The 11,861-nt window shown below is 41.2% G+C and overlaps 1 protein-coding gene across 1 annotated transcript in view; it reads left to right on the top strand.

The window, feature by feature from the left end:
* Window positions 1-11,861, top strand: part of ccnt1 (cyclin T1) — a 36,207-nt gene that overhangs the window by 22,743 nt on the left and 1,603 nt on the right. Inside the window, exons 5-8 of the mRNA XM_034172008.1 lie at window positions 2,808-2,870; window positions 2,991-3,036; window positions 8,825-8,988; window positions 11,716-11,786. Of these exons, the coding sequence (XP_034027899.1) occupies window positions 2,808-2,870; window positions 2,991-3,036; window positions 8,825-8,988; window positions 11,716-11,786 (344 nt within the window). The remainder of the gene's footprint in view (window positions 1-2,807; window positions 2,871-2,990; window positions 3,037-8,824; window positions 8,989-11,715; window positions 11,787-11,861) is intronic.

The following is an 11,861-nucleotide window of genomic DNA, read 5'->3' as shown; positions in this document are numbered from 1 at the left end:
GTGTGTGTATGTATATGTGTGTGTATGTATATGTGTGTGTATGTATATGTATATGTGTGTGTGTGTGTGTATATGTGTGTGTATGTATATGTGTGTGTATGTATATGTATATGTGTGTATATATGTGTGTATAATTGTATGTTACTGCTGCAAATAAGTATTTGAACACCTACTAACCAGCAAGAATTCTGGCCCCTCTTATTCTGCACTCTTTACCTGTATTAATTGCACCTGTTTGAACTTGTTACCTGTATAAAAGACACCTGTTCACACACTCAATCAATCACACTCCAACCTGTCCACCATAGCCAAGACCAAATAGCTGTCTAAGGACACCAGGGACAAAACTGTAGACCTGCACAAGGCTGGGATGGACTACAGGACGACAGGCAAGCAGCTTATGATTATTTATTAGAAAGTGGGAGAAATACAAGATAACTGTCAGTCTCCCTCGGTCTGGGATTCCATGCAAGATTTCACTTTGTGAGGTAAAGATGATTCTGAGAAAGCTCAGAACTACACAGGAGGACCTGGTCAATGACCTGAAGAGAGCTGGGACCACAGTCACAAAGATTACATTAGTAACACATGATGCTGTCATGGTTTAAAATCCTGCAGCGCAGCAAGGTCCCCCTGCTCAAGCCAGCACATGTCCAGGCCCGTTTGAAGTTCACCAGTGACCATCTGGATGATCCAGAGGAGGCATGGGAGAAGGGCATGTGGTCAGATGAGACCAGAATAGAGAATTCAGAATTTTGGAATCAACTCCACTTACCATGTTTAGAGGATGAGAACAACCCCAAGAAAACCATCCCAACTGTGAAGCATGGGGGTGGAAACATCATACTCTGGGGGTGCTCTTCTGCAAAGGGGACAGGACGACTGCACTGTATTGAAGGGAGGATGGCTGGGGTCATGTATTGCGAGATTTTGGCAAACAACCTCCTTCCCTCAGTAAGAGCATTGAAGATGGGTCATGGCTGGGTCTTCCAGCATGACAGTGACCCCAAACACACAGCCAGGGCAACTAAGGAGGGGCTCCGTAAGAAGCATTTCAAGGTCCTGGAGTGGCCTGGCCAGTCTCCAGACCTGAATTTAATAGAAAATCTTTGGAGGGAGCTGAAACTCCAAACTTGAAAGATCTAAAGAAGATCTGTATGGAGGAGTGGACCAAAATCCCTGCTACAGTGTGTGCAAACCTGGTGAAAAACCACAGGAAGCGTTTGATCTCTGTAATTGCAAACAAAGGCTACTGTACCAAATATTAACATTGATTTTCACAGGTGTTCAAATACTTATTAGCAGCAAAAAAAATCATACATTGTGTTTTCCGAATTTTTTTTTTTTTTTTTTAGATTATGTCTCTCACAGTGGACATGCGCCTAAGATGAAAAGTGTTCCTGACGTAAACACTGTCGGGAACACTCGGAAAAACGAGTAGTCAGTTTTTGGCAGTCTCTGTAGCTGTTTGTTGTGAATGCTGTGTACTTTGAGAGCAGTCATGGAAGTCCACAAAATAATCTTGGTGTATCAAACGGCCTAAATCTAAGTTATGATTTCTGTTTGATATGTCCTTTAATTTATAATTTAGATGAAATGTGTTTTCCCATTTCATATTTTTAAAAGTTATTATTGAAATAGTACGACTAGTGGAGTTAGGTTCAGTAATGTAATGGATTGTGAAAGATTCTGTCATTTTTATTATTAACTGATATAATGCAATTATGTATGTTTTGGTGTGACACAGATTTCTTTCGAGGAAATATTTTATGTGTTGATTTTAAAAGCAAAAATCGGAATATGCAAGACTGTTCGGGGAGGTGATGGTCTAGTGGTTAAGTGAGACCAGAAGATCCTGGGTTCAAATCCCCGCCTGACTGGAAAATCACTAAGGACCCTTGGGCAAGGTCTTTAATCCCCTATTGCTCCCGGTGTGTAGTGATCGCCTTGTATGGCAGCACCCTGACATCGGGGTGAATGTGAGGCTTTATTGTAAAGCGCTTTGAGCGTCTGATGCAGATGGAAAAGCGCTACATAAATGCAGTCCATTTACTGTTCTAATTATTTTTGTTTAGATGTTTTTTGAAATTTTGATTGTTGCTATTTTTGCTTATTGGATTGTATAGAAAAAGCAGAGACAGTGTAATAATCCATTGCTTTCACCTGTTCAAATTCAGTTAGTCTGATAGAAATTAATAAAGGAAATGTGGATACAGGCTGAAAAGTAACTTTTGTTTTTGTCTCTGTGTCATCCATTGTGTGTGTGCAACATTTTTTTCCAGAGTTCTTAGAGTACCTCAAAGATTTTGCAGATTTTGAGTCCAATATGTGTGTCTTTAACATTTTTTATTTTTACACTTTCCAATGATGAAGTGACCAAATAAATGCTTTTGTTGGTGGGTGGTTGTTTGATACAGTGCCCTCAGTAGCACACCACCTTCATTAATTTCATGTGATTTTCATTGTATTTTTTTATTTAAGAAAATCACACACATGAAATACATTAATAAATGGCTCAAAGATTATGTAATTTTTCGCTCTCAACAGACAATTTCACATTGGCCAGGATGTCACATGAAGACCTTCTGCAAACAGATGTGCCACGTACCCCCTTTTTCCCCTTCTCCTCCAATTTATTTGGTTTAACATTATTTGTTTTCTATTTTTTCAGGTACCTTTTAAGATTTAATGGGAAGTTACAGTAGCTCTCAAGGAAATTATGAAATATAAGTGGTGCATGTATTTTGTTTCAACTTTACATTGTATTTAATTACTTTTCTTTTTTGTTTGTGTCCTCTTCTATTCAGCTTTTGAAATCACAATTGACCATCCGCATACTCATGTTGTCAAGTGCACTCAGCTTGTCAGAGGTGAGTATAACTGACATTAAAGTTAGGGTTACTTTTGTAATTCTGTCTGGATATTTAAGCAGAGTTGTAGGTTTGCACATCAAAGTTGCTGTAAATTTAAAAAAAACTGTCTCTTTTCAGCGAGTAAGGATCTAGCGCAAACTTCATACTTTATGGCTACCAACAGGTACGTTTGTAATTTATGATTCAAGAGTCCATGTTTTTCATGTGATAGCAACAGGATGTAGCATTTAGGGGTGTTTATTGGCCAAAATTGAATTTAACATTCATAACTGTGTCCCTTAATGCATTTACCTGCAACAACAAATCTGTGAAATTCATAAGCTTAAGATGAGCCCTTCAAAATCCAGATGAATCCATCTGCCTCCAGATGATGCCATGCTGGGCAGCTGGAGTTCTCTGTATGTCCTTGTGCGCCCAAACCATGATGATATACCCTGACCAGATCATTTATAATGGGGAAATGTATTACACTGTCTGCTGGTTTGTTGACTAATAGTCAGCATTTATGTGTCAAGACAATATTGAATAATTGAGTGCACGTTTTACAAATTGTGGCCTTGTTTAAGTCGATCCTGCCCTTGTTTTACTCAGATGATGCTTAAAACGTGCGCACAATATAATAAAACGTGCGCACAATATAACAAAATGAGTGCACAATATAATAAAACGTGAGCACAATATAATAACACAAGCACACAATATAATAAAACGTGCGGACAATATAACAAAATGAGCGCATAATATAATAAAACAAGGGCACAATAATAAAACGTGCGCACATTCTGTCCACATGCATAACATTTTGTGATGACACTTCCAGGGCTCCATAGTTCCTCGCTCTCTCTCTCTCTCCCTTCAAACTCTGTCATGATTGTGTTCTAAACCAGTCGCCATTTGTTTTATTATTCATCTGTGTAGTTAATAAATAAAGTAATCTTCGCGGACGGTTCGTTCGCGCGAGCACGTGCAGCTGCTGCTGCTTCTCTCCCCTCAAGCTCTCCCCAGAGAGAAAGACTCTGACACATCAGAGGAGGAGTTTTAAGGTTGATATAAGACTGACTTTTGGTTGTGCAAGTAACTTTCTTTGGTGCAAGTAATTTTTTTTGTTACTAGCACCGGTGCAAGTAGGTTAAAAAATATATTTCGACCCCTGGCCATGCTTAATAATCATGATGCCGCAGTCCTGTATGTTTTGTCAGCCCTTCCTTTTTGGGGTTTGCAGTCATCTTGAATTTATGTTGAAAAGCTATGGGAGTGGAATCTTTGTTTGAGCAGCCTCTTCTTTGCTTGCTCTCTCTTCGTGACCTTAGTAGCTTTTTGAGCAGAACAGTAATCCATGGGGACTCCAGCATTCTGACTAACTCTGTCTGAATGTTAACGGCAAAATTATGTTTGTTAAATGTAAACAATTAAACTCTTTTGTAGCAAATATATATAGGGCACCGCAGTCTCATTTGAACCCTACGTGATATTGCGGGATTTGACCTCTTAGGGGGCCCTCCACTCTGTTGCACAATATATACACAGCATAACTTCACACGGAAAAATGGTGTACTGTTTTGTTTTTGGCTGCAATCACTGAAGAAGTCGTGAAAAGTTTTTTTTGTTTTGTTTTTTTCTGTTCCCAGTGGCAGACCAGAGTAGCTCCGTTCTCTCACCTGCAAAATTGCCTCGACATGTTTGTGCTTCGGGACATAAACAAATCGCAACACATGTCCACTTTTCCACCACATTGTCACTTTTTCTTTACATTTTCACTTTGTTTGCATGTAATTTGCCCAAAAACCCATTGAAAATGGCGTGGTTTGTCCCCCGGAAGTAGAGAAATTAAATCATATGCGTGATATTTTACCCGTTTAGCACCCGTCCCCAAATGAGACTGCGGTGCCCAATAAGAAAAAGTGATGATGTGGTGGAAAGTGGACATGTGTTGCAGTTTATGACCCTGTGTCACACACCAAAAGATCCCCCCTAAAAATCAGTTGGGCCTGCCTTCACTGCACATGTCATTAGCCACGGTTCACAGACTATCACCTCGTTTCTGCTTCAAACTGCATTCCATTCACCATCTATCTCAACAACAGATATCCGAAGCTAGCGGCTACACGAGCTGCTAGCTGATATGTTCACTGCACGTCGGTCATTTCAAAGTGTCACCGGGTATTGCCTTGTTTCAAATTGACTTTAGAATGATTTAAGAGGTATTACCTTGTCATCTGATGGCTCTGAAATGATGAATGTGCAGTGGAGGCAGGGCGGGCCAACTTTTAGGAATGGACCATTCGGTCAACGACACCGGAGCCCAAACATGTTGAGGTGGTTCTGCAGGTGAGAGAATGCAGCTACTCTGGCTAGGTGTATAGGCTAAAACTTAAAGGCACAATGTCTCCCGTTTGCCTTGTCTTCCCTTGTCCACTGGGAACTGAAAAAACTGCACTTTTTGCAACTGCGTCGGTGATTGCAGTCGAAAACAAAACAGTTACAGTCTTTCCATATGAAGTGACGCTGTGTTTGGGTTGCACACTGGCAAGCTGTACCTGGAAGTGGTCAAATCCCACGATATCATGCAGGGGTTCAAACGAGACTACGCTGCCCCATTTTGATGTATCAGTCAATAAAATACAAATATTCCTCTGAGTGGGTCACAGATCTGTGTTTAAATAAATACAGTTAATAAATATTGAAATTACATGATCACTTGCCAGAATACCTGATGAAGTTGTAAAGGAGGACATCATTTTGGAAGTAGCTTAGTAGCTGATGTACAATGTACTTTGTACCTCACGTTTGGAAAGAGGAGGGTGAGAAAGTGCTCTTCAGTTGGTTGCAGTGTTCAGCCTGTGAAATGAGGCCTATGCCGCAGTTCAGTTTCTTGATTGGCCGCTTGAGGCTGGCTCCAAAACGGAGCACTTTACCCAGGACTTTGTGTTAGTGTCCAACTTTAGAGCAGAAATAAACATGTTTACAGCCTGGTACAAAACACTGTTTTGGTCTCTATAGATAGTTTTCTCCTCCATGGCAACTGTAGGGGGGGGGGGGGGGGGGGGGATTTTTTAACTTTTTGGTTTAAGACGTTTTAAGTCACAAAGTTCTGTGTAATTGTGGGCATGGTTGTTTTGAATGACAACAGCTGAGCCCAGGGCCCGGTTTCATAAACCGGACTAATCTTGTTTAGTCAACCAAAGTCACTGAGTCGACTAATCTTTTGATGATTGTCACTGCACAAAGCGCTTCGTCAGCTAAAGTTTTCCGTTAGCCGACTAAACGCTTTATGCAGTGACCAATGACGACTTGAGGAGGTGATGATCTAGTTGTTAAGCGTTGGGCTCGAGGCCGAAGGATGCTCATTTCAAATCCCAGCCTGACCGGAAAGCCACTAAGGGCCCTTGGGCAAGGTCCTTAATCCCCAAGTTGCTCCCGGTGTGTAGTGAGCGCCTTGCATGGCAGCACCCTGATATCGGTGTGCGAGTGAGTTTAGGGTGATTGTGAAATACAATTGGAAAGCACTTTGAGCATCCGATGCAGATGGAAAAGTGCTGTATAAATGCAGTCCATTTAACATCCAATTCAAGCTTGTTTGCTATTCATTTCTCCAATTCAAACTCATCGGTGTAATGAAATTTGTTCGGAGAATGGTCCCCTTTGTCACTTATAATTTCTTTGTTTGCTAATGTTTTGTTTTGCGACGTGAAAATTGTAAACAAAGTCGCAAATCTGATACGTGATCCGGACCGATTGTCATGATAACTGTCTGATATGGGAAAATATCAGCCAATCAGAGCACACGTAAATTTGTAACCATATAACAGTGCAACTTATTGTGCTTTGAAATGTCCTAACAGATCATCTAAGATCATCTCTTGTGGTATTCGGGCTAAGTGAAATTCTCATTGGAGGTAATGTTGTATGCTAACGGCATTAGCAGTTTTAGCAGCTGTCAGTAGCTTCACCTGTTCTGTCCACTTAATGTATGGTTACTGAGAAAATATGTGGCTCATAGCTTTTAATGTGCATCCCAAAGTAAACTGTTAGGAAAACAACTACGCAGTCCACAAAAATATCATTTAACAAACACCCAAACCCAATTTAGGTGGCTTGGACTCTGAGAAGGGCGTGTTCAGGTGTCTTTCATCACACGCTGAGCCACCCACAGTCAACCTCTTTATGAGTCCATGAGCCACTCATCAATTTTGACCAAATCGGTACCACTTAAAGGGAATAAACGACACTTTGAATGCAACCTCAGTGTATCATAGCCTACACAAAAATGTATGATAGCCATCCCAGGGTGGTAGCTGTAGCCAGGTAGGTGGGCAATGAAGAATTACACAAAGGTCAAACTAAAAATGCTCCAGTCATGCTGAAAACTATATCACATTACTTGTCTGATCATAACAATTCCAAAAAGGTATAGTTTGGACTATCTGTGATGGAATGGTTTGGAGTTATGGGGTAAAAACAGCAAAAATGGTGGCAAAGGACAATTTCAGTTTGTACAGGGGTCAAAAGTTAAAGTTGCTAAAATTAAGTAAAACAAATTATACAAATTGTTTGGGTTAATAAGGTTCTAATAAGGAATAGTTTGCACCATCTGTCATGCTTAATTATGTTACAGGGTAACATATGTCACATGTCATAGAATCCAATAGATGTTGAACTTTTTTGACCTTTACCTTGGAGACCAAACATTCAACACAGTCAAAACTATTCCATTTATTAATCCTTTTATTTCAACCAATAATTTGCATCATTTGGCTATCATACATCATACATGGCTATCATACATTTTTGTGTAGGCTATGATACACTGAGGCTGGATTCTAAGTGTTGTTTATTCCCCTTAAGTGGTACCGAAAATCTGCTTGGCTCATGGACTATATCTCTTGAACCTACCATCCCTGGTTCTCAAGACCAGGCACCTAAGTGTCTCTACTCTTTTCTACTCTCCTATTTTACTCTTCCTTTTTAGATATATCTTTGTATACTGGCATAGTTCTACCTTAGAATTGGAATATAACATAAGATATACCTTAATGAATTTTCATGACCACGCCCAGAACATGGCCCCGACACGGACTTCATATCGGCTCTTCTGGGTCGCTATAGAAAACCCATGGGTGATGTCACACTGGCTTTGTCCAGTATTTATAGACTATGGATGTGAGTGTAACAAGCCTGGCTCAACGGCAAGTCACAACCCAAACAAACTAACTGTGGGGAAATAACTCAAGAGGTTCAGGCCAATTAAAATGGTTTATTCAACAAACAATAAAATGCAACATAAATACAAGGTATGCAAATGTGAGTAAGGATTAGTGGTGTATGCAGTGCATGAATGCGAGTGAATATGTCAGTGCAAATGTGTTGGCGTGTGAAAACCAAAAGTAACTAAAACAAAAAATGAACTGAAGACAAACCAAATGGGTTACCTGGTGGGGAGAGAGCAGAGAGAGTGAATGAGCACAGCACAAACAATTTAACAGCACAGGTACCACTACTCAAGCAGCCCCACCCCTGCCTGCCATGGGGAGCCTCCCACAACAGGCAGGGGAGGGCCGTGACATGAGTTACTTGCACAGATAGTGCAGAATATTTTCTTATTTGCCCGTATTGTAGTTCTGCATCATGAGTTCTTTTCCAGTGATTGTATTTAATTCAGATTTTTAGCAAAATAACTGCAGCCATTTTTGAACTGTACATATGGTCACATGAATTGCTAATTGGCAGAAGTAATGCTCCAGAATACTAAATATGGCTACACACCCACCCCATAAATGTCAGAAGTGTTTAATCAGGACACAAGTGTGGAGTTCCACAAAAAAAATCTTGAAGGTTTATGGACATGAATAAATATGTTGCTGCATTAACTCAGCCTGTTTAACTGATGTTATCTCTCTCTCCATTTTTTTTTTATTTATAAATACATACTCCTGGACATACAACCTGCGTAGTCTGCACTTGACCACGTTCTGCTTGCAGTATAGCCCTCCTGTTGTGGCATGTGTGTGCATCCATCTGGCATGCAAATGGTCCAACTGGGAGATTCCAGTGTCAACTGATGGTAAACACTGGTGGGAGTATGTTGACCCCACAGTCACCCTCGAACTGCTGGATGGTATGTGCCTCAAGAAAACTCATAATTCCTCATAAAATTGCTTAATTTGATAAGCTAATGATTAATTTGGTACCGTGCATTTGGAAAGTATTCACACGTTTCACTTTTCCACGTTATGTTACATACAGCCTTATTCCAAAATGCAGTAAATAAATTTTGACATGGATTTTTTTTCTTTTTGCATATATATATATATATATATATATATATATATATATATATATATTTTTTTTTTAAACCTGATGGATTTGAATCACGTGTGCTTGCATGAGCCAACCTTGAACCTTCGTGCACATGCGTGAATTTTTTCATGCCTGTCGATGACGTCATTTGCTTGTAAGCAGCTTTTGTGTGAGGATGGATGTAGTCTCTCGCCGTTTTTTCTTTGCAAGGAAAATGGCGGAACGACTGGAGCAGCGCGACTGCATCAAATTTTGCCAGAAAGTGGGCGACGGCCAGGTGAAAACCATTCGGATTATTCAGACGGTTTTCGGTGACGATCCTATGGGCATCACACAGATTAAGGAGCGGTACAACCGGTTTAAAAACGGCCGCACAATGGTGGAGAGCAAGCTACACTCCGGGCGGCCATCAACATGCTGAAATGACATGCTGAAATGACCAGATCATTTCCAAAGTGAACACTGTGGTGATGCGGGACCGTTGTGTGACTATCCGAGAAATTGCGGAAGAGGTGGACATGTCACAACATGTCCTGTGAGACTTTAACATGGAGGCGCTTTTGCTCCGCCATCAGCTTCGTGCTGAAGCCATCGGGATGAATTTCACTGCAACTCTCTTCATGGCAAAATCTTCTATCACAGTGGAAGGTGCAGAAAAAGTGCTGATGTCCACCTCTTGCGCAATTTCGTGGATAGTCACACGACGGTCCCGCATCACCACAGCGTTCACTTTGGAAATGATCTGGTCATTTCAGCATGCTGATGGCCGCCCGGAGCGCGGCTCGCTCTCCACCGTTGTACGGCCGTCTTTAAACCGGTTGCATCGCTCCTTAATCTGTGTGATGCCCATAGGATCGTCACCGAAAGCTGTCTGAATAATGCGAATGGTTTCCACCTGGCTGTCACCCAGTTTCTGGCAAAATTTGATGCAGTCGCGCTGCTCCAGTCGTTCCGCCATTTTCCTTGCAAACAAAAAATGATGAGAGACTACACCCATCCTCACACAAAGGCTGCTTACAAGCAAATGATGCAATCGACAGGCGTGAAAAAATTCACGCATGCTCACAAAGGTTCAAGGTTGGCTCATGCAAGCACACGTGATTCAAATCCATCAGGTTTTTGAAAAAAATAAAAAGGTCGGATACTTTTCTAACAGACCTCGTATGTACGAGGTCTATTAGAAAAGTATCCGACCTTATTATTTTTTTCAAAAAAACGTATGGATTTGTTTCATGTTTTTACGTCAGCCAAGCTTGAACCTTCGTGCGTATGCGTGAGTTTTTCCACGCCTGTCGGTTACGTCATTCGCCTGTGAGCACGCCTTGTGGGAGGAGTGGTCCACCCCTCCTGTCGTCGTTTCATTGCAAGGAAATGGCGGAATGATTTGTTTTGTTTTTTTCCATCAGAATTTTTTCAGAAACTGTTAGACACAAGCAGCTGGAAACCATTCGAAAAATTTATCTGGCTTTCGGTGAAAATTTTACGGGCTTCACAGAGAATGAGTGTTACTACAGCTTTAAGGACGCCCCACAATAGCGCACGGTGCGCTGTGCTCTGAGCCGCCATCGAGAGGCAGAAAACACCACATCATTTCTAAACGGATGGCTGTGTGGAGCTGGGACCGTCGTGAGCAATTTCTCTGGTTATCACAAGAGCTGGACATCAGCCATTTTCCGGCAGATTTCACTTTTAACAAGAGATTTTGTCATGAAAAGCCACGCGGAGGCTTCGCGCGTCACGACCGATTCGCTGATCGAGCGAGACAAAGGAACACCTCTGTTTCGGAGTGCCAGGGGACAAGTTGGGACATGCCTAACTCTCCACAATTTCTCTTATACTCACTGGGCTGGTAATGCAATGTCTTTTTAGTTCAAATTTATGAAAAGCCACAGGTCTAAATATTTACTGTGTATCATGCTCTCATACTGTGTAGCGATTGTTGCGGTGCAATTCCAAGGTTAAACGGTCAAACGAAGCCTTAGTTGGTTAAAGCACAGTCTGCACAGTGCAACATGAGCTGAGGGTGGGGGATGGGCAGAGCAGAACATATACAGTGTCTTTTTGGGCCTTATTGAAATTTGACACAAGGTAAAAGGCTGAAAATGTAGTTAGTATGTTGATTGTTTGTATAGGTAGATTGTGTGTACAAATTTTGAAAGGTCCAAGGTCAAAGGTTATGGAATTTACCCCAGGTGGACTCCAATTAAGATGTAGAAACATGTCAAGGATGATCAGTGGAGACAGGATGCACCTGAACCCAATTTCTGGATACTTATATACGTGTGTGTGTGTGTGTGTGTATATATATATATATAAATTTGGAAAGAAAATCTCAAGCTTTTTTCACAGTCATTATGGGGTATTGTGTAGAATTTTGAGGGGGGAAAAATGAATTTCATTCATTTTGGGATAAGGCTGTAACCTAGGAAGATGGGGAAAAAGTGAAACGCTGTGAATACTTTCCAGATGCACTGTAAATATTGAAGACTTACAATTGAAAGATCTTAAATTTGTTTCTTTTCCACCTCTTCAAAACTTAATCCAGAGCTCACACATGAGTTCCTGCAAATTCTTGAGAAAACACCCAGTCGCTTGAAACGGATTCGCAACTGGAAGGTATCGCCCCACTACACACACACGCACACCCCCCGATTGTTTTGTTGCGGCTAACGTCTTGCTTATTGTGAATAT

The sequence above is a fragment of the Thalassophryne amazonica genome, chromosome 6 (assembly GCF_902500255.1).
Source record: "Thalassophryne amazonica chromosome 6, fThaAma1.1, whole genome shotgun sequence".
Classification (NCBI taxonomy): domain Eukaryota; kingdom Metazoa; phylum Chordata; class Actinopteri; order Batrachoidiformes; family Batrachoididae; genus Thalassophryne; species Thalassophryne amazonica.
The sequence above is the reverse complement of the archived record's forward strand: the minus strand, read 5'-3'. Positions and strand labels throughout refer to the sequence as shown.